The 27474-nt window shown below is 42.0% G+C and overlaps 1 protein-coding gene across 3 annotated transcripts in view; it reads left to right on the top strand.

Moving 5' to 3' along the window:
• The window catches only part of MAD1L1 (mitotic arrest deficient 1 like 1), a 348528-nt gene that overhangs the window by 100407 nt on the left and 220647 nt on the right, over nucleotides 1-27474 (top strand). For all 3 annotated transcript variants that reach the window (XM_084536417.1, XM_084536418.1, XM_084536419.1), the window contains exon 11: nucleotides 1798-1942. In XM_084536417.1, the coding sequence (XP_084392543.1) occupies nucleotides 1798-1942 (145 nt within the window). The remainder of the gene's footprint in view (nucleotides 1-1797; nucleotides 1943-27474) is intronic.

Here is a 27474-nt window from a genome sequence, read left to right on the forward strand (position 1 = left end):
GTTTCTCCGTTGTCCTATCAAAATGTTTTGCAATAATCAAATGCGAGATTCTATCTGCTCTGTAATATTTAATCTTATGTTTGCATTTTATCTTCTGTTTTGACTAAGCAGGACTGTTTCTTTGATAGAGCGAATAATATTTGCAGTATGGTTTCTGTGGCTTGATTCAATTTGTTGTAACAGTTGGTGGGGTTTTGTGCTTATATTTACCCTATGCATAAAAAAGTAAAATTGCTGAATAAGCTCTAGTGGGTCTTGGCAGTGGTTGGAGTTACCTGCACCAACGCAGCCGTTCTGCCCTGTATTGGACACCGACCTGTTGCAAACTCAACAGGCTGGCCCGTGGGCTTGGGCTAATTCAGTCTAAAGTCTGGCTTAGAACTAGATCCCAAGGAAAGGGGGTGGTGAGTGTTTTAAGCTTAGGGTTTGGGGAGGCACAGTGTGATGAATCTTTGTTATAGCTTCAGGTGTCTCCCGAGTTGTGTCTGCCTGCTGGCACTTATGGTCAGCCTGCATTACCCCTGAAGCATTGTTTCAGGTGTAGGATGCTGTGCTGTGCTTGGCTTCTAGGAATTTTTTTAATAAAGATTAATTTCGTATATGTCAAGAATTGATTATTTTAGCCAGTGGAACTTCTGCATTGTTGAATAAGAAAAGGTTTCATCTTGCTATTGAGTATCCACAAGAATGAAGTGGAGATGTTTACTGAGGCTGTGATGGATGAGGGAGCACCCAGTGCACGGCTGCTTCATGTTCCGTCTCCAGAGATAATGTTCTTGGGCACAGGTTCCCTTTTAAACTGATCAATTACACCAGAACCAAGGAAGTAATGGGGCCCAAGTAATTAAATTATCCATTTTCAAATGCAGATTTTGTCTTGTTGAACTTTCCCACCAGAATGCAAGAAGGAAGAGTCAATTTCACAGTTCCTGGTTGTTAAATTGGTCTCTGAATGTTTCCAAATTGAACTGGAGTTTTAAACAGTTTTCTCACTCACCTTGTGGTTTAAAATGCGTGTTTGTCTTCAAGGAGAAGGATGTTGAGGCTGGGGAATAGCTGCTTGGGGAGTCTGGAGAATTCCTCCATAAATTTCCCAAGTACAACTTGGTGACCTGGCAATGCAGGATGTACTTTAAATGAAGCTAAGAGAGTCTTTTGAAGCAGTGGTCTCTTTCAGATTTATTTAAGCAGTACCTTAAAATGATGGGGAACCGAGCTCTTCTGGCTCAATTGCGAGTCATGTCCACATTGCGAGCTATGTGCTAACTGCCTGGCCTTGGAAAACATTTCTCTTCCAATATAGGTTGCTGGCAAGAGCAATGTGCAGGTGGTGGCTATAATTACTAGCTGAATATTATCTTTCTGTCAAAACAGATCACATTAAACCTCAGTTTTACTTCTACTTTGTTTGGAGAGGGGAAAAAAAAAAGTAAAAGATGCAGTGGAAACCGAGCTCTTACGTTGTTTGTTGAAAATGAGCCATCTCTTCAAAGGCAAACTGATTGATTTTGAAATAGATGTGCAGTTATTTAAATGCCTAGTATATGTGAGATTCCAGTCATTTTTTGTGCTGAACAAGAAGGCTGACATGGGAATGGGGGTTCTTTCATAGCTTTTTCTGAGAAAAGCTGAAGAGACTGCAGCTCCTCAAGGTTGCAGTGGTGCATCTGTACAATGCAGTGGCAGCAGCCCCAGTGGTCTGGTGTTGTGGTCATGCTTCTCCTCTCATTTTTTTTCTGATCAATCTGACTAAGAGGCAGTGGTTAAATTTTCATGTGCCTGTGTTATCTTTTGTAGTGCCCGAACACTGGAGAAGGCCCGGCAGCAGCTACAGGAAGAAATATTGCAGATTCAGAGCCAGCTCCTGGAAGAGAAGAAGAAGCGTGAGCAGCATGAAGCACTGGTCAGACGGCTGCAGAAACGTGTATTGCTGCTCACCAAGGTGAGGGGCTGGAGAATGTCTAGTAAAGTACATGTCCTTATTTCCTTCTGGTGAAGGTCTAGATAATGTCTGGAAAAACACGTGCCCTTATTTCTTTCCTCCAGATGCAGCCCTTGATGTTTCTTATTTGTACCCCTCAGCAACTTGTATTGCAAAGTTGCTCTGGGGTCTTTGCATAGCTGATGCTGTGACAGAGATGCGACACTTGTCTCCTGGGCTGCAATGGAATTAAATTACTAGTACATTGTAGGGCCTTGCCAGTGTGCCCCTCCATCTGGGCTCCTGCTGCATTGGCAATACATGGCTTAGTCTCGGGCCTGACACTTGTGCGAGGGCAGAGAATTGAATCATGTTGTCGCTGGAGTGTTTTGAGCCACCAAGGGGAATTTATAATGGCTTTTGCTGCCTCACCTCCTCTCCTAAAGAGAACGAAACGACTGCACCTTGTCAACTGTTCCTGTGGAAAAACAATTTACAGAGAGTAAGAGAATCGCCTTCCTCTTACGCTGAAAGTCTGTTCAAATATAATGGCAGGCACTAGACCAGTAAATTGAAAATACATTTTAAGATCCTTTCTATAGGATATTTCAGAGAACTCTGTATTATCCTATATCAGGTATGCTTCCATGATGGAAATTCTATACAATAATTTTGAAGTCTGTAGAGCATTGAAAAATGTTATATTAAATTCTGAGGGAGCTCTTTCCCCAAGGGGAATAATAATTCTCTCTAGTCGGTGTGATATGTTTTTCACTTTCCAAAAATATTCCTTACAAAACTTCACTCATCTTAAGCAATCTTCCTGATATCATGAAACTGCTCACGTTAAGTAAGCTTATGTGTGTGCATAAGGTCAGAGTCGAGCAGCTAGGGTGAGGGAGAGGAAGCCAGGCATGTCAGCGTGTATGGGGAGGAAAGATACTGGTATGGGAGTATCTGAGCAAGAGAAAGAGGACCTCTTATATTGCTAGTGCTTTAGGCTTTGATTTTCAGTGCCAACTAAAGCATTTTGATCAGTTCTAATTGTTCTACACCCAGTTCTGTGTAATTCTGTGTCAGTTTTGGGCCAAGGAGGCAGTGATTTATGGTAAGCAGGGCTTCTTGGAGCATGAAGCAACCATTTTACAAGAGGATATTTTTTCAGATCTTCTGACTGCAGAATTTGACGCCATGGATAGTTATGTAAGTGAGAAGGGAAAAGAGACAGCAGTTCTTTCTCCTTTGCACTAAGGGAAGCTGTGCAGTTTGGGTGGATGAACCAAACCCTCTCCATGGAAAATAAAAAGGCATTTCATCTGCTCAGCAGCAGCCAGCCCTCCATGTTCTAGTCGGATAATGTCATGGCTGGATATGACACAGGTGAATGCTGAAGCTGATAAAAGCTTTCCTTTACAAGTTTCTCAGCTGTCTAACATTGCACTGGGCTGCTCAGCTTGAAGAGAATATCTCAGGTGGCTTCTAAAATACTCCCTTTAACTCATTTTGAGTCCTCAGCAGAAACATATTTTGCTGTAGAACACAAAATATCGTTACATTTCTTTAAATACTGGCCAAAAAGACTACAGTACTTTGTCATATGAGGGATTGGACTCTAATTTATAATGAAAGACAAAGCCCTTGATTTGTTTGCTGTCCTTGTCACCTTCCCCATGAAGAGGAATAGAGGAAAAGTTGGAAGTGTCCTTCATCAGACCATGGCAAATAAACTTGTGTTTTGACAGTGGAAGTTTTCAATGTGTTGAATGATTCCTCAACTGGCCTGTTTTAAAGAAATAAAAGCTTTACTGTTCTCTGAAAATTTATATTCCGTCCAGGGAATGCTCGAGGTCCTTTGTGAAGAAGTGCATGCATTATGGTACTTGGGCAATCTCCTCTTGGCACTGCGTCTCCCACTAGTTGCACTCTCATGCAAAATCAGAAGAAGGAATATCATTTAATTAAAAAAGTATGATATTGTGATTTAAAATGAGATTGAGCAAGTATATTGTCTGTTAAAAATAATTATTTTACATTGAAAGCATATCACCTAGAATGGTATTTAATCATCTAATTAGTGGCATCAGTGCTACAGTGTGCTTCTATGTAATTTGAGAATGGAAAAGATGAGCTTTCTTTATTGAATCTTTGTCTTGTTAAACAGGACTGTGAAAATCTAATTTGGGGGAGACTATTATATATATATGATTGAATTGCTATTGTTTCGGACACTGATTTTTGCATTTGTCTATATCTGACCCTCTGGTAGGGCAATGAATCCGTTCCTGTATGCTGAGCAAATACGGTCTGAAAGACATCAGACATATTTAACGGTGCAAGTTTAATGCAGTGACAGCTATCTGTTATGTGGGATCAAATTGTAACCTGGAAGTCTCAGGTCTAGAATACATTTTCAAAGATCAGTAGAAACTGATAAGCTGTTCTTCATTCGATAACAGCAATGCCTCGTATTTCAGTAATGAACATGCTCCCTTCAGGTGGCACTCGCTTTGCTGATCTGATTCCTTCTTGGCTTACTTTATGGCTATTGAATATTATCTCAAGATACAAGCGATTTTTTTTTTTTTTGGCTTTCATGGATTGTCTGTCCTGTTTAGTCTTGTTCATTTTCTACTTGCCACAGTCTCTGTTTTACTTGGTTGCTCTTGTATTTCCATTTCAGTGCATTTAACTTCTCCTTCCATTGCTCGCTTCCTTGGCTCATTTGCTTCTTTTGGGCTTCCTTGACCTTACTCGGGCCTTTCCACTTGGTTTACTGTTTGCAATAGGCACAATTGTCAATCTGGGATACTTCTGTGACTCTTTACAAATCTTTCTTCCTTGGCAGACTTGAGGAACAGCATTCTCTCTGACATACTTGTGCAGTGGCCTAGCCCAATTAATTCCACCTCTGACAGTGGACTGGGGTAGGAAGTGTATCCTCATTATTATTGTTGACAAACTGCTGTTCAGAACGTGTTAGCTGATGACTTTCTCCCGTATGTCTTGTAAGTCAGAGCGGTACTTGAAGTTTTCTGATATGCATGTTTGCAGTGAAATAAGAGTCTCTTGGACACCTGAGAGCTTTTCAGACATTGATGGCTTGAAGGTATCTGCTGGAGTGTCAATCTGTTCACTTAGGGTAATGAAAAAGAAATTAATGTTTGAAGGGATGTATTTACTCACTCTGTTTGACATCCACCTGGCTCAGTTTGCTGACTGTTGTGCTGTCTTTTTGCTTTGGTTTTGCTCAGAGTTTTAGAGAAATCTTTTATCTTTGCTTGATGACACAAGGTAGCTTCAACACAGCAGTGCTGGGAGATACCTGAAGTGCTGGGGAAAGACCTGGTCTCTCTCTGTCCTTTTCACGTTTGTTTTACCCCTATATTGGCTCTGAATGTTGTGTTTGCCTTCAGTTCTGTATTTGGCTTTTGTGTTGTCCTTAAGCTTGTGAGTATTTCTCTTTTCTGAGAGCTTTCCACACAGTTCACAGTCTTTATGAAGTGGGCTTATTAAAAGCAGGCAATTCTGCTATTGAATGACTAAAATTTGAATCTCTTGGGTAATTTTCTGTGACACGTAAGTCTCCCAGAATGAAAATCCCTTTCTGAAAATCCTTGTTTGAGTTCAAGTAGCTCGTTGAGCCTGTGTTTAACAAAACCAAAGCTCTGCTCTGTTTGTTCCTGGAGGGCAGCTTTCAAGGGGCACAAATGGACCCTCATGGACCAGCGATAAAAGCATGCTGAGGGGTTCTCAAAGCCCTTCGATGGAGGGTAAAAAGTTGTTTTGCATGGATCTTCACTGCATCATTACCTCCTCCTCTCCTCGCGTGATTTTTCCCTGGTCATGAGTCAGCCCTGGGCTGTATCTGTCACTCGGCTGCTGCTATGGTTCAGACCTGTCAGCCTCATCTCCTGCGTCGGTGATTCCTCGGGACGTTTTTTTCTTCTGTGCACAAAGCTGTGTGGACATCACCGCGTGAGGCTGCAGAGCGAGAGCACCCCAGAGCGTATGGCAGGTTTGACCCGAGCCCAAAGGCCCTGCTTGGTTGCAGCTGGTGCCTGATCCTGCGCGGGAGGCTTGTGCCTCTTTGCATGCACAAGCACTCCAAACGTGAAGTGCAATTTCAGTTACTTCTTGTAACATCCCAAATGAGCCCAATTTGCTTCTCAAATTGTAGACTTTGTGAATGTACACTGTCCTAATTGCATCCCTTGCTCTCATGAGAGGCGTAATGCAGCAAATGAATTAATCTGATTGTGCTGCACGTTGTTGTTTTGCCTTGTTTGTTTCCGGTCTGCGCATTTGTCTGCCTTCGGGTGCTCCGCTACCCGGAGCAGAGGCTGAAAAATTCTGTTTTGTTTTCTGAGCATTCGAGCAGATCATGTGATCTGATAGGAAATCTGTTTCAGTTGAGACATAATTCAGGCCATCACCATAAAAGTTGGAGATTAAATAATTATTGATTAACCAACTCCAGCTGACTGTTGGCACCACATGTTCCTGGAGATATCTTTGCAAGAGTCAGTACGAGCTGTGTAAGTGACTCCCAGAGCCGAGAATGGCAGAGATGCATCAGAAACGGGGCTAGGTAATTAAACTGTTCATTAAGCATGGCAGATGCAGAGTTCATGACTTGATTTGCCATCTGCTTTGTTTTGTAATCAGTAAAGATTTAAAATAATGCTGTTGGTTTCTCTGCCACATCGGGCCCTGCGTTGTGATATTTCGGAGGAGGTGGATCATTTGGAAGTACAAGGAAGGACCTGGGAGTTCGGTGAAGGAGGTGAATTAACCCTTTTTCTGGGAGATGTATTTATCTTTAAATATTGCCTCAATAGCAATAAAAACAGTCTGGTAAACGGATACCTTGCAGTGACCTTCGTTTGGGTGTTGCACCCTGTGCTCTGCGTCCAGGTAGCATGGATGGGTTTGGGACAGAACTGAGCTGCTCCAGTGTGTCATGGGCAGTATCAAATGCTTCTCCTTGGCTGTCACGGTGTGATGCCTCTTCCTCCCTTTGATCCCCTTCATGGCTCCGTGTATATCATTTAAGCAGTCCCATTACTCGTGCAGCACCAGCTGTGCTGCCACTCTGCACGTGATTGTTGTCTGCTGTCAGCCCGACCTGTGCCAGCCCCTTCCCTCTGCTCACCTTGTCTCTCCTCTGTAGGTTTTTAGAAACCCGTGGAAGTTGTCTTCCTTTTAATGGCTGCAAATAAAGAAGTTTGAAATAAATGAATCTGCTCCTTCTTCTGTGATTCCACGAGATGAGCTTTTAGGTGAGATAGTACCTGTTAGATATCTTGCATACATATAAGAGGGGAGACAAGACAGACTTTGCGTTTGGCAGAGAAGAGGTGATTGGGAGTTCTGGGTGGAGGGGATGATAGCAAGGGATGAGAGATCATGAACTTCTGTGGGACAGGAGAGAGAGACAGAGGTAATTGCTGTCTGCACGGTAAGAGGGGTTTCAGTGGGGTCTCTCCTGAACCACAATTTCCAGTCTCCAGTAACACCATGAATTTCAATTCTGAGACAACTCTATTGTGGAGTTGTGTTTTTTTTTTTTCCTTCTGAGGATGAGGACTCACAGGTCAGAGATGAAGTAGAAGTTTTTATGAAAAATCTTTTCCCTGTATTAGCTGGTATTATATTGATCCTGGGTTCAGTCTAGTGCAGCGCAGTTGTTTGGCTTTGTGCTCGCGGTTTACACAAGAGTGTCTGGAGCAGGGGATAAAGCATGCGAAGTTTTGTGATGAGACAGTGGGATTCAGAGGTTTTGGCTGCTGCCGGAGATGTTTCCTGTTGAGGTTGAGGAAATATCAGGTTCTGTGTTTGCTTTTGTTGGTCTCCAACAGCCTGGTGTCTGTGTGAGATGAGGTGCCCCAGGGAAGGAGAGGTCTGGGTTTAATACTAGGTTTTTTCTTTTTCCCGCAGTCTAATCCAAATTTGTTATGATTGTTTTGAGTAAGTTCGTCTGCGGTGCAAGCAGGCTGTCCTGGCTTTTGAAATGCTCTGAACCAGAAGGTTGCCTGTTAGCCTTGCTGAGATCGTCTGTGGCTTAGGGTTGGTCCAAACCCACTTCTGTCTGGGTTAATTGCTATCTGCTAATGGCCCTTGCAGACTATAAAAGGCAGACAGAGGCCTGCGTTTGTAGAATATATAATTCATTCAGCTGAAAATCCTGCTCTGCTTTGAAAACTACCCTTGGACTCGATCCGGATGTTGTACAGATTACAGGCCTGGTGCCCCACAGGGACTCGGGCCACGTGATGAGCAAGTACCAGGAGCAGTTTCTGTGCTTAGAGGTCCTGCCATCTGTTCTGCTCAACTGCGGCGTCTGGATTTGCCACAGGAGGTGACAAAAAGTAGCTAAGCCAAGAGTTACTAAGTATGGAAAGGATGCTGCTGAGATAGTCCCCGCTTCTGCCTTCGGTTGCTTCCTGTGCCATGTTTTAGTCCTAATTCACCCAACAACCTGCTGGAGCTGGGGCAGCTGGCTCCCAAGTGTAGCAGCTTGGAGATAATTTGCTCCACTGCTCTTTGCCTGTAATGGGTGCTCTACAAGAAAACTGCAAATATTTATTCTAACAACTCTTCTCTTTCCTTTTTTATTTTTTATTTTTTAATGTCTGGTACTGTTCTCCTCCTTTCATGGTTACCTTGCTGCCTGCATTGTAAGGACCTTTAAACTGTGATCTCCCCTTCCATATGGAACAGCTTTCTAGGATCTGTTGACCTGATTTCAAGTCTCTCTAGACCTGAGTTTGAGAGTGATTTCCCCCCCTCCTTCTTTTTTTCAGTGCTCTGTAACTTGTCTGCTTCTGGGTTTTATTTAGCTCATAACTGAGTGATCTGGCTGTAGAGGAACTTCATTTTCGTGGAAGTTGCTATAGAAAATACAAATGAACAGATATCAATTGTCAGCCTGACCATAGGCTTGACCAAGTCTGCTCTGCAGCTATGGAAACAGCCGTGCTGATGCTTTCACCCTAGCTGTCTCCTGAACCAGTCATAATATTTAATGAAATGATTTCATCTCTGTTCCTGTGCTGCTTTTCTCTCTAGCGTGGTGATCAGAATTCCACAATACTCTAACGGCAATTTTAGCAGAGTTTTGTACAATCACAGACTAACTTCGTGCTGATTTATACTTGACGCTCCATTATATTCATTACAAGATCCTATTTGCGTGCTTGACATTTAAAAATATTGTGTTTGGAATGTGTTATTTATTTTGAGACCTTTATTAAGCAACCCCAGTCTAAGAAGGGTTTAATTGTTACTGATAGCTAAGAGTATAATTACCTCACTAAAATATCATGACTATATTAAGCAAATGGAAATTGTCTTCCAGAATAAAGTGAGCACGAACCAGTTTGCTTTGAAACAGCCTGTTCTGTGAGACCTGCTAATACCACTTGCTAATAGAATTGCAGAATCTTGCTACAAAGAATAAATAAGGAGAGCTGAAAACAATGTCTTTGGAGAAGAGCTTGTCTGGAACAGTTTCGAATAAGTATGCTAAGACCGTTTGGAAGGAGGAAGTTTCTTTAAAACAGAAAATGCTACCATTTTCAAGTGACATTTGTAGATTCCTGAAAGAGGAGAAATACATGTTTTCTGACATGGCTCCCAGACAAGTGCATGCTTTGCTTTTACATGTTTTTCTTCATTTAATATTAGCTTTGTTACTTTGCCTGATTTGGTCATATGTTTACCACTCACTTCTCTTGAGTCAAATGAAGGAAACAGCAGCCTTGTTGAGCTCTCAGATGCTAATCCTGCTCCAGAATGGCTTTTTAAAGCCTACAGTGGTCTCTTAGTTTCTGACCTGTCTTTCTGCCCTTGGGTCCTCATCTGTTGAAGGGGTCTGAGATGACCACACTTGTTCACTGTAGGGCTGCAGATGTGGGGGCATGGTCTGCCCCTTCCCTTGCTGTTTTCCACTGCATCCTCTCTAGTGATACTTTCTGCTCTTCATCTGATATTGGCCTAATTCTTCACAGTAGCGAATAGATTTTCCCTTTCACTGACTTTGGATATTCCACCTCTTCGTGTCCCTGTACAGGTACGTGTAAGAATTTGTACCACAGAGGCATAGTAGTTGTGTGCTTTGTTAGAGTAGAGATTAGTCACCTAAGGGCTTTCAACTTGGAAGCAGCAAACGCTACCTTCAAATGACCAGCCTGGAGGAAGGAGATGAATTGACTCGTGGGCCTTGCTTCCCATCCTCTCTTAGAGGCATGAAAGAGCTCGTAAAAATTCTTAGCATTTTTTTTTTTGAATCAGTGCTCTGTCATTCTCTTTCTTGCCTTATGATGTATCTGATAAACCTTGTAATTATAGAATGCAGAGTTCATTGCTATCTTTCTATCAGATGCTTTTTGGGGGTGGAGACACAAGGACAGCCTGTGGTCTTAATGTATGTTATGTCTGATGGTTTCTATTTAAACAAGGTGTTTAGAACTTTTTCAAACTTACAACAATTCAGAACATGCAGTGAAATTAAAAGTTAGGTATTAGTTTGATGGATTTCTGAAGGGCTATGAAAATACTTTTCCCCCAGAGTAGTGCCTGGATTTTGCTTCATCCTGTTGGCGCTAGATATTAGTGCTCAATGCTAAGAGGTTAGACTATGAAAATTAGAAATATACCCATAAAAGAATTTATTTGACCTTCAGTTCTCATATTTCTCTGAGAGAAAGGGCTGTATGACTTCTAAAGGTAAAATATTCAATAAAAAGAAATTAGGTTAATCCAGTGTTATGGCTGACAATTTAAACTCACCGAGGTCAGGTAATTCAAAGTTATAGTTCCCTTGATGCGTGTGTTGTAACATTTATTCCTTAGCTCCTCAACCCTGAATTATGAAGGATGCGGGGACAGAGATGGCAGAGAAGCGAGTATGAAGATGGATGGGTGGAACGAGGGAGTTACTGTTGAGAGAAGTTAGGCAGAGCACGTTTTACCTCTGTGCCTGGCAAGCAAGGCAAAGGCTGACAACAAGAGGTGGCTGAGGGAGGTGGCCGGGCAACAGCTTGCACAGCATCCAAGGGCAGGGGTAGGGATGTAGGATTTCAGAACATCAGGCTCTAAATGATTAGCTGGAATAAGCTGCACAAAAAGGGCTTTTTGCATGTCTTTGTTCCCAAAATACTAATGGTTGGAAGGCATTAAGATCTGTGCCTCTTACAGTGGTGGTACTGCCACGAGAACTGCAGCTTTGAATCCCTGACTTCTCTCTATTTTAATTCTCAGCCATAAAACTGGATTAACTGGGTTTGCTTCAAGTTGAATCGCTGTGGGTTTTTTTAAGGGATAGGAGAGAGAGATAATTAAGTAATTGCACAGTAGCTTATTCCAACATGTGATGTGAGCCTCTGGTAAGAACAGCTGCACTACTCAGACACCAGTCACTCAGAGCATCCTTGCAAATGAAGACCTAAAATCTCTATAAAACCCAGGGACTGTCTGGAGAATTAAGGAGTTTTGGATTGCTTCTAGCAGAGTGTCATGCAGTGCTAACTATTTTGTTCGATGCGTGTTCACATCATCTCAGGTCAAGCATTGCTTAAATTGATGAATATATTAGAAGTCAAATGAGTTTTTTTTAAAAAGATTGTGGAAATGGTCTTTGACCCGTGATTTGTTGCACTACGGAGAAATGAACTGTTCCCAATTTTATGAGCACATTTGCTCGAGTAGTATTTCAGATAGAGACAACATTCTTTAATAGCAACTATAGCAAATTTGAAGAATTGGTCTAGTTTCAGGTAATGAATTCTGATGTCATGAGAATATTATATTACAAGTTCTCAGTATGTGGGAGACTTGCCTTTTTTTTTTCTTCTCAGTGCTGTGTAGGACATCTAGAGCAGGAGCTGTGAAGAACCATTAACCATAAATGTACCTGTTTGGGTGCAAGCAGTTTGGCACAGTGGGGTAGCTGGGGCTTGCTTTTCTCTCTGTTTAAATCCAGAGCCTCAGGATTTCCCTGAAAATATCACTACCTACCTAAATACATATATTTTCTTAAAGCTGAGAAATTGGAATGAGATTAATGGATAAATGAAGAATGAGCATGAGACAGGAAAAGATGAGCTTTCTACATCTAATTGATATTTAACTTTCTTCCTGCCAGGAGGAGGAGGAGAACTATTTTTGTTGAGTCGTATGATTTGTAGAGTTGTATGTGGGAAGATGCTATGATCCCATGGGGAATCCTGGCAGCTTTTAAGTGTAGGGAAGCAGAGCCAGAGCAATGTTTGAATATGTCTGTATGTTGTCGTGTCTACATCTCTGCACTTTCCTTGGCTAGTGAAGAAAAAGGATTGTCAAAAAAATGCAAGGAAATGCGTCCCTTTGCTTGCCACTGTGCTGGGAAATGACTTCCTCTGGTGTCACATCACTTCAGGTACCTGCTCCAGCCTGAATACTAAGGAAACAGGGGAGTGTGCCCTACGTGGTCTTCTGGTCGATACCATTTTGGGTGCCACAAGACTGTGTGTAATGAATCGAGACGAAGTGGTTGAAGCAAAAGTCATTGAAGGGAGGAGGGCGGGCATTTTTAAACTGGTCACCTCTCTGCAAATGTTTGAGAACCTTTGTGCTGAGCTCATGCTTACACCTTCAAACACCTGGAAGGCTGGGTTTGTATTGATGGCAACTATTTTTCATGGGGAAATTCATGTTCTGCCTATCTGTTGTGATAGTTGAAGCTGGAACTGCAAGACCTGTTATTTTGCTGCAGCTAAATACTCTTCATTTTTTTTCCTCCTTTGCTCCACCCAAGGTGCGAGTGCAGCTTCCTACATTCGGTTTTCTCCACTATGGCGATGGCACTCTGAGCTGCTGGGAAGACGAGTTCTGTGCATTAAAAGCACGTGATTAAATTAAAGATACCCATGAATGTGAAGGAACACTTCATTCAGTATGTACTCTGTGCTGTGTGCTTCTACAGGGTGCGTGCAAAATGAGTTAGCAATCCATTAATGTGCGGTTCTCAGAACAGTCGTGTCTGAATTAGCATATGTCCTAATTTAGCTCCTCCCCAGTTGGATATATGCTTTTACTGTTTTTTTTTTTTTCTTTTCACACTGACGTAAGCTGCAGAAATTTTCTGTTTTGCACACAGAACAGTTGTTCTTCTTTGTAAACAGTATTTTCAGTTTTAGAGATAAGGAAACACTTTCTGGCTTTAAAAAATTAATTTTCCATTGATAACGTACTACCTTTGGAGACCAACTTTCAGGGTTGACATTTCTATTATATTAATTACCAAAAAAAAAGAGAAAATCTGTACTTGTTTTGTTATAGGGAAATGCCATTTGCAAAGGTATTGGAAAGCTGACCTTGTCAGAAGTATTATTGCGTTATCCCTCCATGAGGGCCACCACAACCAAATGGCAAGAAAAAATGCAGAAAGAAAAAAGCAATTTCAGGAAATATAATGAAATCAAAATAAAATGCCTTTTATCCTCCTCTAAAGTGGAGATGTTTATTAAGATAGCATTTGTAGGAGAGCGGTGCTGGGGGAAAAAAATGCTTGTGAACCGCTGTGGGTTGTTTTTTAAAAATAAAACGTGCCATGTAAGAGAATTTTTGACCTTTTGCATGAAGTGAACGTGATCGTGTGGCACTACTCACTCCAGTGACATCTCACGTCCCTGTTGCAGCCCCAGTACCCTTGCTCGTCATCCCCCCGTTCCCATCCCGTGCACCGGGCCACGCATGCCCCAAGGGCCCAAGCCTCCCACGTGCCATGGTGTCAGGCACTTTCAGGGTTATTCCCCCACCTCCCACTCATTCTGACAGTCCTTTAAGGAAATGCCCACGTTAAGCTCTGCTCCTACCGAAATACCAATGGCTCTATGACAAGAGACAGCAAGCGCCTGCTTCCCCTCAGCTCCCTGCTTCCTCCCGTGATGCAGCTGTCACAGGTAGCCCAGGGAATTGCTTGTCACAGAGCACGTTCATTCCACATTAAAGGCTTTAAAGGAAACCTTTTCTACCAAAGAAATGATTAAAAAAAAAATCTATGTAACCCACCCCCTCCTTTTGTGCTAGCCAAGATGTTCCTTATGTAACAGCTCCGCACATGAATTTGTCATGTGTGCTGGTAACCTGAGGCTGTGTTTGTAGCCCTCCCATTCCCAGATTGGCTTCTTACTTGCAAAAAAGAAGAGGAAAAAAAAACCTGCTGAAGCCACTGAAAATGTCCTGGATAGGATGCCGAACAGCTGTAAATAACAGCCAGGTTTGTAGTTTAACTCTCTAGAGACGTATGCAAGCTGAAGGACTTGAAATGTACATTCTAAATCCGCTGCTTCCCCTTAGATAACACGAGTAAACCAGAAATACAGGCACAAGTAATAAAATGTGTGTCTTCCCTGCATCGCTTTCCTCCTTACCCTGGGCATGGATCAGTGAGTTTGGAGGCTCTCAAGGTCCTTCTGCAGCTGTTGGTGCACCCTCTGCTGCTGAGTCTTGGTCTCTTTTGGAGTTTGCTCCTTAACCTTGGGGATGATTTGATCCCTCTGAAGGACCAGCTAAAGTTGACTTCTCCACATTACACAGGTTAGTTGTAAGGTCAGACTGCTTCATGAAGGAACCGGGTCTCTTAACTGCAGCCAAGACATTGCAGTCCGTGTTCCCAATCAAATTAGCAACAACAGAGGATGCAGGACTTATTGCTGACCCCAGCCTGGTAGGGTTTGTTCACTTTTGTAGGATTTGCTATATGTTGGACGTTCCTCTTCTGCTGTGGTTCTGCACGTGGCTGGTGGATGTGCTCCATGCAAATGAACTGATACCCAAAGATCTGCCTCAAAATTTTTGATTTTTAATTACTTTTAATATGGTTAAAGGTATGCTAATCAAATTAACTGTAAATTAGAGAGTTCACGTCTTTCATACAAATATAACTTAAGAAAAATGGTATCTTCTCATTTTGCCATGCTGTTGAGATTTAGAAGGCAAGGTCGCTGCTCTCCTTGGGGAGGGCTTTTGCAGTTGCAGGGTTTATTCATCCAGGCCAGCGAGTTTTTTCCTTGCAAATTTCTGTTTGCAGAGAAGTAGCGATAAGAAACTGGGGGGAGGGAGGAATCTTATGGTGCCTGTCCTTTCTCTTTTTTGTCTGGGAGCTCAGTCAGGAGTTAAATGTGGTAATAATATCTAAGTATCAAGCCTTGGTAGACTTATGAGAGCTGTTAACAACTAATGAAGGTTAAATGCTCTCTATTTTGGGAATCTGAATGACACTGTCACTCATGATATTTTAGCAGTATGCACTGTGCGGTGTTGTACTTTTCCTTCTTTCATTGCTGGGAGATAGAGAAGCATTCAGATACCTCCGTTACATAAGGGGAACTGCGACACTGGATGAAACGGCTGGAAGGCTGAGCCCAAGTCAAACAGGAGTCCTGTGGAAGAGCTGTTAAGTCTTAAATTATTGCATCTCTTAATCAGAATATTTGACCCTTGTTTTTTTCACAGAGTCCTACAACACAGGCTGCAGTTTTGTGTCTCCTGTGTGAAAATGCCCTTCCTTCAGACAGCAAGTCCCTTGTGTTTATGTCCCTGGCGCTGCCTGCCCCCCTGTATTAACATCAGCATTTCACTGATTTTCTACATCTGCTGAGTCTTGTCATATCCTGGAAGCATCTAGTATGATTTTGGTGAACCTGTGTTAGTACAGGGATCTGCTTTGCTCCTGGAGCAATGTTGCTGGAGTGGGTTTGTTTGTGAGGCTGTGGTTTGCTGTCCAGGCACAGGATGGAGTCCCTTCCTTCTCCTGCAGGTCACCACTGGCCAGCGTGTCCCTGGGGGTGTCACGTCCCCAGAGGGCATCCACCTCACCTCACCTACCTGGCAGATCATTGCTGGAAAGCTGCTTGCGTGCACGCTGTGTGAGAAGTAGTATTTTTCCTTCCACTCTGCATTAAATTGCATTTGTGTGTTTGTGCTCAGTCTGCTTATCTGCGTTTGCTCTTCCCTCATTATTAATTTTTTTTAGCTGCTCCAGAATGCCTCACCCTTGTCTCTCGATTCTGCTAACATTAATATTTTATGTTGTCAGCACACATCTTGCTACTTGCCCCTGTTTTTCACACTAATAAGTACACTGAATGAAACTTCTGGCTCTAATCCCCATTGCAGCCTGCCACTAATTGCTTTCCGAGGTAGGGAAGAATAGTCTGCTCCTCCACGAGCCAGCTTTTACCCTGACAGGTATTTGACTCTCACGTAATGATTAAAACCGAGGGATGCTCAGTCATTTATATAGACTTTCAAAGCCCTGTATTCCCTAGTTAGCTCTCTTTTGAGTTCTCTCAAAGAATCGTTAACCAGTTAGGCTTAAATTACTTTAACAAAAGCTTGTGCTTATCTATCTCTATTTTATCCTGTTACACTTAACTAAAAAAGGTGCTTTGTAATTCTGAACCTTCTCAACTAATTTTCGTAGTGCTCAGGTGAAACTTCCTCGCCAGTGACTCTAATTTCCCAGAGCAACCTTATCTCCTTTTTCAAAACAGATAGGAGGATGTCTGCTGTCTAATACCTCCAAAACAATAGCCATTTCTAATGATAAATCATTTTATTCCTTTTGTCTGTTGACACCTTTCTTTTTTGGGTCTTGGGTGAGTTTCTAGCTTTGAGATTATGATGATGTCTCCTCCTCAGTGCAGTGCAAGTTCTTGAAGCATTGGATTGCTTCTGTCACAGGTCTCTGAAATACGGCGGCGGAGCGGTGTAACTTTTCGGAGCCTGCATCTATGCAGTGTCAGAGTCAAGCTGCAGCTGCATTTGCTCCTGGGCTCCTGACTTTTGATAGACTGAAGAATTGGTCTGCATACCCAGCTGCCCATCTCCGTTTGTTTTGTTGTTGTATGTTTCCATTGTGAAATTTGTCTGCCTCTGAAATATAAATGATTATTGCTGCTGCAGCTTTTATTTACTTGAAATTCTCCATTACATTTTACATTTACATGACCTTTCTTCACTTTATGCAAGCATCAAGACTTTTCATGTTTTGATGTTTGTCTTCATTTTCATCTTTATGAAACAGGTGATGATAAAAAACAAACCAAACCAAAAAAAAAAAACATACTGTGGAGATTGGTAGGTTTATTTTCTTTCTAATTTTGACTTGAGATGCTCTTGCAAGTTCCTGTATTGCAACTGATAGTTTCTGAACCCATCATAGATTCATTTTCTACTCCCTCTGTGACTTCTGAAATACCTCATGAGCTGTAGCAATGCTGTTGCAGAGAGTAAACAAATCGCTCTGTTCCTAGCTAAAGAAAAATAAATTGATCACAGTCACTGTCACTCCTGCCCATCTTGTAAGATGAATCGGTCCGCTGAAAGGTGGACCAGCGGGCTGTATGCAGAGCTAGATTAGTCTTGTTTTGTATCATCATATCTCTCACACATTATCAGGGGTATTACATAGTGTATTTTTTCCCCACTTTTTTTTGTTTTTAAAGTAAACTTTCCTGTTGATGGTGGCATACTGAAAATGAAACGATTGGATAGCAGATAAACTGAGGCCATGCCTTAGACGTTATCACTGCCAGGTATTCTTACCAGATGGCCAAAGTGCAGTCTTTTTAACTCATCCTGCCTATGGTTATAGTGTTTTTATGAAGTTATTCTAGTTTCATCTTCTATTTGTCTTCATAGCTGTTAAGAGCACTTTTTTATGGTGTTTCTTTCTGCTAAGAAAATCATATCAGATTTGAACATAGCTCCTCAAAGCTGCATGAGCTAATGCACGGTTTAAAGTGGATTAGCAATCAGTATGAATAAGGACTGTTCTGTGTAAGGTGAATCTTCGAAGGAACACCTGCATCTTTAGTAATTTATGTGTCAGTAGAGATTTGCTTGTTCAGCTAGAACCTGTTATGGTAAAGGTCATTTTATTGAAATTCATGCTTACATATTCATAAAAGCAGGCATTGTTCTGAGCATTATCAGTCTCCAAGTATTTGTAGTTGCCATGCTGGATGTTTTTTGTATCTTCTACCTCTGAAATCTGGTTTGATGAATAAAGTGAAATGTCTGCTCTTGATATTACAACATTACAATAAAATCAGAGGGGGTAGTGTGGTGGCTTATGGTCTCTATATCTAGTGTGGTTCAGCTGACAGGAGAACGTGAATTGATAGGAATGGGAGAACTAGCTGAAGGGTTTGGGGAAGCAGGTCTGGAGATGGTTATAGACTGATGCTGGAAAAACAAATTTCTTTGCTTAACAATATGCTTATGATCTGACGCGCCAAATTTTCTAGATCACCTTTTCCTTATTCTTTGGGAATTATTCTTTGAATCCTCTGAGAACAGCAGACTTAGCGAGATACGGTTTTGTAATTGGCTTTTGTATTGTTTTAAATTGTTTGTTAGAACAGCTCTGTAAACATTGTAGAAACCTAGGCTGAGAAGGATGAGGGTAACCCTGGCTGTGGAAGGTAGAAATTTTTGTAACTGTCTCAGTGGATCTTTGGTCTCTGTCCTGGGCGTAGTGGACATTATAAAAGCTGGTGATCTGCCTTAAAGAAGCATCCTGTCTATTTTCTCCTCTTTTTCAGCTTTATTTACTTGTCTTTTGCATCATTTCACCAGGGAGATTTTCATGAATCTTATCTTTGCATTGTTTCCTATCTTCCTTGCATTTGTTGTGAAGTCTTAGCAAAGAAGGTGGCTGCTAATGTTGTTCTTCCTGCCATTCCCTGTGCTCTTCATGTTGTGCTGGCTTTGTGCTATAGCCAGGGCTTCCCTTGGTTTACTGTTGGACTTCAGTGTCCTGAATTCTGCTGTTCCTTCCTTCAGCTCTGAAGAAGCCCAGGTGACTAAGAGCTTACTCTGCCTGGTGTGTACCCTTAAGCTGTTCCCAGTCACCCTGCAGGGAACTTTTTTTCCAGCGCTTTGGGGAATTTTACAGGTCAGCTCTCTGTGCCGTAAGGGGCCTCAAAGCGGTCTCTCCAAGACACAGCTGGAACCAGTGACCTTTCTGTGAGACTTGTACCAACGCCCGTCAACCAGCAGGACGCCACTTCCACAGCTAAATCGGACCTGCTAGGTAATGTTATTTGACAATCTGCTGCTGCCAAAAACCATGGCACTACATCTCCTTCCATTAATCGTTAGATTTTTCACCTACCCAAATTTGCTTGAAATTTTCTATAGTAGAGCGTTATGAATAAAACGTGTCACTTAGGTTTGGAAAATGTAAGTCATTGAGAAGTGACTTCAGCTTACTCCTTTATAGTCTGCCACCCTTTTGACTGCTCAAGATTTGAAGGGCTGCATACTTCTATGTAGCTGTTTCATCAGGTTTTCGAACAATGAAATTGCTTTGCTCTTCAACCTTGATCATTTTGCCTTTTCTATAGGCTGAGGAAATGTGGCAGAGGGCAAAGATGTATGGAGTTGGAAACTGGAGAAGGCTGCCCTATGTGTATGCATGTGTGTGTCTGGGTGTGTGTGAGAGGTCTGGCACGCATACCCTGGGAGTGGGGGACTGGCTGTCAGACTGGTGTGAAGCACGCTATCATCTTGCTTACGGCATCTCTTTGTTTCCCATCCAGAGTCGGACTAATGACAGCTCTGATAATGCCAGATGGCAGTCACCAGTCATCATTTAATAGCAGAAAAATGTCTAAATATTGTCTCCAAAATTGGTTTGCTCATTCTTTCTCCTTGTTCTAGCCTGGCAGTGATCCGCAGGCAGCACTTAGGGACCTCCTAAGAAGATCCCGTGTAGAAAACTGTCAGAACAGATTGCTGTATGGATTTTCAGAGGATTAAAGTTAATTAAAGAGCTCTTCCTTGCTTTCATTTCCTCCTATCTGCCAGCTATTTACATGCTAATGTAGGGTCTGCCAGGGAGGATAGGAAAAGTGTCAGCATTGGGCATGTTATCACACATGGAAACAGTAGAAAATAATGAGATGAGCAATATATATGTGTGTGTGTGTGTGTAGCTTGACAACTCAAAGCCAGTAGCACTGCTTTTTGCATATTTTCAGTAGTGTGTGATCTTACTGAATATAATTCACTCTATTACATCTTGCACTGCATAATTTAATATTTCATTCACAATGCTAACTTTACATAAGCAATTTTATAAATAGAGAGATTTAAGCTTTTTTTTTTTTTTTTTTTTTTTTTTTTAGATCTGTCTTGTTCTAAAGAAGAAGCTTCTTTTCTGCAGAAGGAATGAGTAATTTTACTAGGAGTACAAACCCGGGCGCATAGATTTTGGAGGGAACTGGTGTCTACTGTTGCCTTCTCTTGGAAATTTTATGCAGAGTAGGTGCTTGGTGTGTAAGCAAAACTGAGAGTGGATGTAATAGTTTTCTGCTCCAGTTGCATTATTATTTGCCCATTCCATTTTCACATTATTTCAGAGGATTATTCTTTCAGGTAGTTTTTCAATACCTTCCATTTTAACACTTTATTAAAACTACTACATAACAGATGAAATAAAATTGATCCCAGGTTGCATTTCAAGAGGGAGTTTAATGCTTTAGGAAAATGAGAAGCCTTGCCATCTGCGTTTAAAAAAACTGAAAAAAGAAAAACATCCATATTGTTAAGCATAGGTAAAGAAATCTTCCAGCTGCTGAAGGCAGTTGAAGTATTTTGAGGGTGCTGAGGGTAATTAAGCTTCCAGGGACCAAGGGCAGTCAAAGACAGATTTGTTTCCAGCAGCTTTTTTCCTGAACTGTGCAAGTAAAATGCAAAGTGACTAGCTTAGCAAAACACAACATGCTCTTAGAAGGGACTGCCATGGAGGCCAGAATCCCTTCGTTTCATGTGACCTTTGTGAAACATCTGTCGGGCATTAGTCTTTTTCTTCACTTCAGTCTTCTGTGGTTTTCCTAGTGGAAAACATGATGCTCTTGCTGTAAGATGTCAAGTGGCTGTTGCTTGGCCTTGAAAATCAATGTGACATTTTGTGAAAGAGTTAAAGAGGAGGGAGAGGGAAATACCTTTAGGAGACTTTATTGGGGGCAGGAGGGGGGAAAGTTCATCCCTGCTGAAAAGTCACAAGTTGATCCTCTGTGCGCTTACAAATTCTAACACAGCTTTCTAAACAGGTGCTGTGAGATGGATGTTAGGCGAGAGATGCCCTGGGATTTTGGTGTTTGCGTTGTTCTTGTACTTGATATTCCAAATCCTCTTCTGAGCAAGCCCAGTGGGTCTGAGCAGGATGAAATGCTACCGTGTAATAGGCCTCAGGCTGAATTTCTCCCTGATGTGTTTCTGCTAACGTCATCTGAGCTGCACCAGGGAGAACATTTTCCCTGGTGTCTAGATGTTGCTCAAGGCTTGTTACCCAAGCCTGGGGTTGTCTGAATAATTCAGAGAGCAACATGTTGTACTAGATTCCTCATAGTGGAGGAAACCAATATTGTTTCAGCATCTCTGCTGACTAAATCGTATTGCTAAGTGCGGTTGGGGAATGTGATATAGTTGCCAGCAGGAAAGGCAGTGAGTGCTCAGAATTTATTGAAGGTGGGACAGATGTGTGTGGTAGGCAAAAGGAAAGAAGCAACAAGTGGAGCAGGTAACTTGTACAGTCCCTGCCTGAGCTGCCTGGCCCTGCAGGGGCCGACACCAGCACTGCTTTTGGGAGCTCTGACATCTGGAAGTGAGAACCTGTGCTTAGGAGAAAAAAAAAAAAAAAGGAAAAAAAGGTATTTTAATTTGTAAAGTTTATTTCTTTTGCACAAACTGAAAGACTTGTGATTTTTGTGTGCATAATATTGGTTTGGGGCAAATATGAAAGCTTTTAAGAAAACCAGAGAACTACTTTCAAGCTTTTTTAGCAGTGGTATAAGTACATATTTATGTGCATATAGATATTATATGTACTTCTTGCTTTCATCTATGTTGTATTTCACATGAGGGAGGTTTTTATTATGTATATCATATGAATTCTTCAATTTTATCTTGCCTTGTGATCAAAGGAAAACTTCTGCTGTGTTGTTTGGTTGTAGAAAGGCGCAGACCTTTTTTGCTGTCTAACAAGTAGTCTGCTTATTCAGTCAAAACAGTTGGTCTATTTTCAGGCTGTATGGGAGCCACATCATGCAGTGCACTGGCTTACTAAATCTGTTTCCAGCTACTGTTAGGAAGGGAGCAGAAATAGCCCCCTGAGGGTAGGTCTAGTCACTGAGGTAAAAGACCCTGCCTTTCGCCAAATTTGTGAGGTGTTACGCAGAGCAAAAGTGCTCTCTGAGCCACGATTAGGAGCTTTTCTGCTGTAGTAGCTTGGGGTGAATGGGGTTTGAAAAAAACAAAAACACAAAACAAAACAGAAAACACCCGGACTGGCCCTGTCCCTGCTCCATGCTATCCCCTCAGGCCTTCAGAGCTCAGTGCCTGCCCCCCACTCCCCTCATGAAGGAGTTTCAGGCCGCCATGAGGCCTCCCCTTGGCCTGCTCTGCTCTGGGCCGAGCAAACCCAGGGACCTCAGCTGCTCCTCGTACATCTTCCCCTCCAGAGCCTTCCACATCTTTGTAGCCCTCCTTTGGGCACTCCCTGATAGTTTTATGTCCTCTTATTGTGGTATCCAAAACTGCACACAGTACTTGAGGTAAGGCCGCACAAGCGCGGAGTAGAGGCCATGTGTGTTTGAGAAGACGTCTGTTTTCAGTAGTCCAGGCAGAACATTTTTCCACAGACAGTATGATTTACTAGTGTAAAATTAGAGATTTTTTTTTTTTCAGGTATTACATGCATATTTTGCTACTTTTTGCAACAGGCCCTTTCTGGGACTTGTAAACGTATGGATCTCTGAGGTATTTAGTTGCAGTGCAACAGTTGTTTGCCCCTGGGAGGAGAACATAAATCCTTCTGGAAAACTGAAATTCTCCAGTGCTGATATTTGCTTGATTTGTGGGTCCTTCATTCTGCATCCTTTCCTTCCACTTTCTGGTGGTTGTTGATGTACGTGGATTTTGGGAGCAGAAGGTAGTGTTATGGTTACAGATGAGCAGAAGAGTTTCAAATAACGAGATTTTATTTCCTGTCAGAACACTGTCTTTTTTTTTTTTTTTTTTTTTTTAATTAAAATATTATGCTAGTTTGATTTCTGGAACTTAAGTAGTGCAAACCAGGAGGCACGACAGGACTCCTAATACTGAAATTAGATTTTTGTTTTTAATTTTTGTCTGTCCCTGATGTTAGGCAGCAAAGGAGCAACCTAGAGCAGTAAACAACATGAATATTTCAGAAGAATCATTTTTTCTGTGTGCCAACCTCTGCTGAAGACCTATGCACACGAAAGAAGGATGGTTTTCTGAAGTCAAAGGATTCATCTCCTGGTGACACATGCTAAGAAAGGTGTAAAGCTCCAGGTAAATCTTGAGAGATGTCACCAGACTTTTGTTGTTCCTTTATGGAAACCTCTAGATACTGGCTGAATGCAATTGCTGACAATAATAGTATTGAGGGGGGAAAAGTGACGCATAGCACTTGTAGTGTAATAAATATATATTCAGCAAATGAAAGCACTAAAGAGGTCTGGTTCAACAAGATGTTTTCTGCATGTTAGCTTTCTGAATGGCTCTGATAGAAAAGAGAGGTCATAACTTCTGTACTTGCATCCATGAATGTTGCAAAGAAAGCTCAGATGCTCACAGCTCCTTTCCCATTAATGTGTTTTCCTGTATCCAGTGCAAATGACCCTAGACATGCGATAGCTCTTAATACATTTTGAAAGTCTCTCTCCCATAATTAACTTGTGATGGAATAAAACAGGAAGCTGTGGGGGTTACAGATTCGAAGAGACTTTTCAACAGCTTTTGAAAACGATACATAGAAGTCTTTCTGCCATTCATGTAATTAAGCTTAATTATTTTGAATCAGTTGTAAGGTCTTGAGCACCGATATGCAACAAGCTCTGTGTTGTGCCTCAGCAGCAGCGTCTTTTAAGCCCTCTTCAGTCGGATTGTTGCTAAGCTCAGCGTTCCCCTCTCTTGCTTGTCTGACTGCTTGGCCCATGCTAGCCTACAAGTTGTTCCAGCCGCTGTAGTGTCCGTTCTTCACCAGAGCAGCTCCCAACCGCTTCATCAGGTGATAGTGAAGCTTCTTGCTCTGTCAACAGGCTGTTTGTTAGTATCAGATTAACCTTTCTAGCTCTGTGAAGTTTAAACAAAATGTGTCTGCTCCTCTCCACCTCTCCACCATCTCCAGCCTTCACTGATGCAAAGTGCAGAACAGTGAAGTTCATCTGCGGCATGCCTGAGGGACACAGGTTTTGGCTGTTAATTAATAATTCCAGTCCTGCACAGTGACTAGTCTAACAACAAGTCATTGTGACGAAAACTCTTGGTAGACTTTGAAGCAGGCATGCAGAAATATCCTATTTTTAGCTGTCCATATTTTCTTCCCAGAATTACTTCACCATGGCACTGCTCTAAATACGTGTTGTGAGATAAGCTTTAAATCCAACTTGGGCAAAGTTCATTAAAAGTTAACATTTGTATGGGGAGTTAAAAAAAAAAAAAAAAAAAAAAAAAAAAAAAGACTTTAATTAACTTAAACCCATCCAAAGTACAAAATAATGTTGAATTGCTCTCCACTGGTGCAGACTAGGATAACTTTTACTGTGTCCCAACTCTTGAGGCTCAGGAATAGCATCACTAACAGCCAGCGTGCCCCATTACAAACTGCACATCTGGTCCCAGAGGTCAGAGAAAATGAGCCACTACTGACAGGCTAAATACTGAAAATCACCAACGTGATATTAGTTGCCACACTTGTTGAAATACAGCGGGAGGTAGGTTGTGCCATTGTGCTTTAATCAGGGACTGGTTCGAGTGGGGATGCATGGATCTTGATGCAAACAAGGTAGCAGGGCTTTGCTGTTCTGCCTGGCTTTGGCCAAAGTGGGTCCAGTCCCAGGGCTGGCAATTTTGGCAGAGAATGGTGGTGAGACAGCAGCTCCCATAACAAACTGAACAGAGCTGGAGACAGAACTCAGTTGTGTGTATGATCTTTTAATTTTGTCTCAAGTGGCTTTTTATTGGCTTTACCCCAGATTTGGCTCACATTCCTGCACCCTGCTCTCTGGCTTGAATTCAGTAGTACTTTCAACTGAAGCCTGTTGCATTGCTGAGGGTACAAAACAGAGCCTGGGCTGCACTTCTGCTTTACCTGGATGCATCCCCAAAGCAGTGAGTGGAGCTAGATTGCTCAGCTGCTGGTAGTGGGCTGGGCACCCCAGTGGTCCTTCTGTACATCCCAAATTTGTTCTGCTCTTCAGGGTGGAATATTGTGCCTTGACTTAGCTCATTAGCCATAAAGTCCTGGAAAAACTGCTCTAGTAGTTCATGATGTTTTGAAGTGAAGTGTCAATGTGGGTATTAAAGGTTGATGTGGTTTTGCTTTATGGAAGCTCCTGCTCGGACCAGCAACCCCAGAGCCGATTAAAATTGGTGTAGCCTGACTGAGGACAGGCCCCAGTGCCAGCAATCCTTTTCTGTAGCCTATGCACAAGTTACAGAAAGTGGACTAGCAGTAATGCTGCTCAAATACATCTGAGATGAGAAACATCAGTTGCACAGTCCCCAGGGAGAGCATCAATTTTCCTACAGATCTAGGACAGATGAGGAACATATCCTTTCCCATATTCTGTTTTTTGTTGGGGCTGCATAATGTTTGCCAGTACCTTACAGCATTTAATCTGTTGTGATTGTCTTAAATGTCTGTCTCCCCATCATATTCACCTTCCCTTGGGCTGCAAGTCACCAGCATGTGTGTCTTTGTGTTAATTTGTCCCAGTTCACAGGCACAGCATCATTAGTGGAACAACGTTGCTGCTGTAATTACTGTGGGATTTGTGCGCAGCAGCGTGCTGTTTCATTGCGATGTACCTACTCTTTAATCTGCATGGGCCATCTGCTTTATTTCTTAACTAAAAGTTGTTTTGTTTCTGCTTTGGAAGAGCGAATCTGTTGCTCCTAATCTTCTCTGTCTAGAAAAACATTGCAGCTAGGATGCATTAAATCCCCCTTTGATAGATCGTGCTCATTTTGGTAAGATTCCTTCCAAGTCATGCCCCGCAGGCTTGCTATGCATAAGGTTTATTTTTTGCTCTCCTCCTCTGTGGCTGCAGGGACGTTCAGGTCAGAATTCGGTAGGACCACTCTGTAATCTGGTTAACTCTTGACCACTGTAAGTAAGTCTGACAAGTTCAAACAGTGTAAATTCCTGCCGCTGGCTGTAGAGAAAATACCCTAATACAATTGGAAGAAGTTAGAGGTTATCCCGTGACAACTCAGCAGGTTAAAACCCCTTTTAAAATGACTTTTAAAACCCCATTTTAAGTTGTGTAGCAAGGCACTTTGACCTCTGCCTAAATTAGAGATCTCCTTTATCTTTTAGTACTTCTTCCTCGATCAGAAGTAGTGAACTGTTGGACTGATCAGGTCAAAGAGCTGAGTTTCTCCAAGTCTTCTGAAACCAATGTGACACTGTCTTCTGCCTTTTTGTCTCTTTTCCCAGAACTCCTCCAGGAATAAAAGGGCAGACCTCGGGCACAAAAGTAGGTTGTTTAAGTGGGATGTAGTGCTGACATTTCTGTTAGAGAAAGCTTTTAGTTCCCAGAAAAAAACGGTCCATTAGATGATAGTTTTGAGAGGTATTCTTTGGTGTGGTCAAACTGGATGATTTCAGATGTTTCAGAGGCGTTATAATAAGATTGTAAACTAAGAACAGTGGGGATCTTGCAGCATGTGTCATTTTTCTGGTATTTTGAAAGAATTTATAGCCTAGTGCTACACTGAAGTAGGTTTTGTTGTTGACATCTTATATGCCTTTTAAAAATGTTCCTGTTGTGAATAAATAAGATGAGGGCTACAGTGATCCATGCCTTAAAGAATAAGAAATGAGAAAAATACACTTTCTTAGGTCTGTTGACAGTTTATTTTTCTTGTAACAGGAACATTATTTCTACGTGAGCCCATCTCCTTTCCGCTAGAAGTTGCTGCATTCAGTTCTGAGACAATGAAATAGCAGCATCAAATCAGGCAGTTTGCATCTTGTTTTTGTTTAAAAAAAAATTACGTTATTTCTCATAAGGCATTTTGGAGTAGAGCAATCATTCAGAAAATGAAAAGAGCCTTTGTCTAGGAGGCTCTTCTGTTGAGTTCTTTAATCTGAGCAGCTGTCTTTCTCCTTCCCTGTGGGAAGTTGTGGAGGGTAAATAACATGGAAATTCATTTGATGATGGAGACATTAGAGGTTGGCATGGACAATTAATTTGTTATTAGACAGAATTAATTTTATTTGATCCTTACATGGTTCTGTTGCTGCATATAAATTCGGCAGCTTCACGAGTTAGCCTGAAACGACAGCTCTGTGCGGTCTGCTGAAGGATGGCTTCTTATGCCTCTGAGTGTTGTCTTTCCTTGCCTCTGTGTTAAGTGCAGATTACAGGGAGCTACTTGGCTTTCTGCTGCTGGAAGTCAGTTCTGGGTTTGCATGACCTAAAACTTAGGCTTTTCTGCTTGATGAGAGGTCAGCTTGGCGGCAT

Source organism: Aythya ferina (genome assembly GCF_964211825.1).
Source record: "Aythya ferina genome assembly, chromosome: 15".
In the NCBI taxonomy this organism is placed as follows: domain Eukaryota; kingdom Metazoa; phylum Chordata; class Aves; order Anseriformes; family Anatidae; genus Aythya; species Aythya ferina.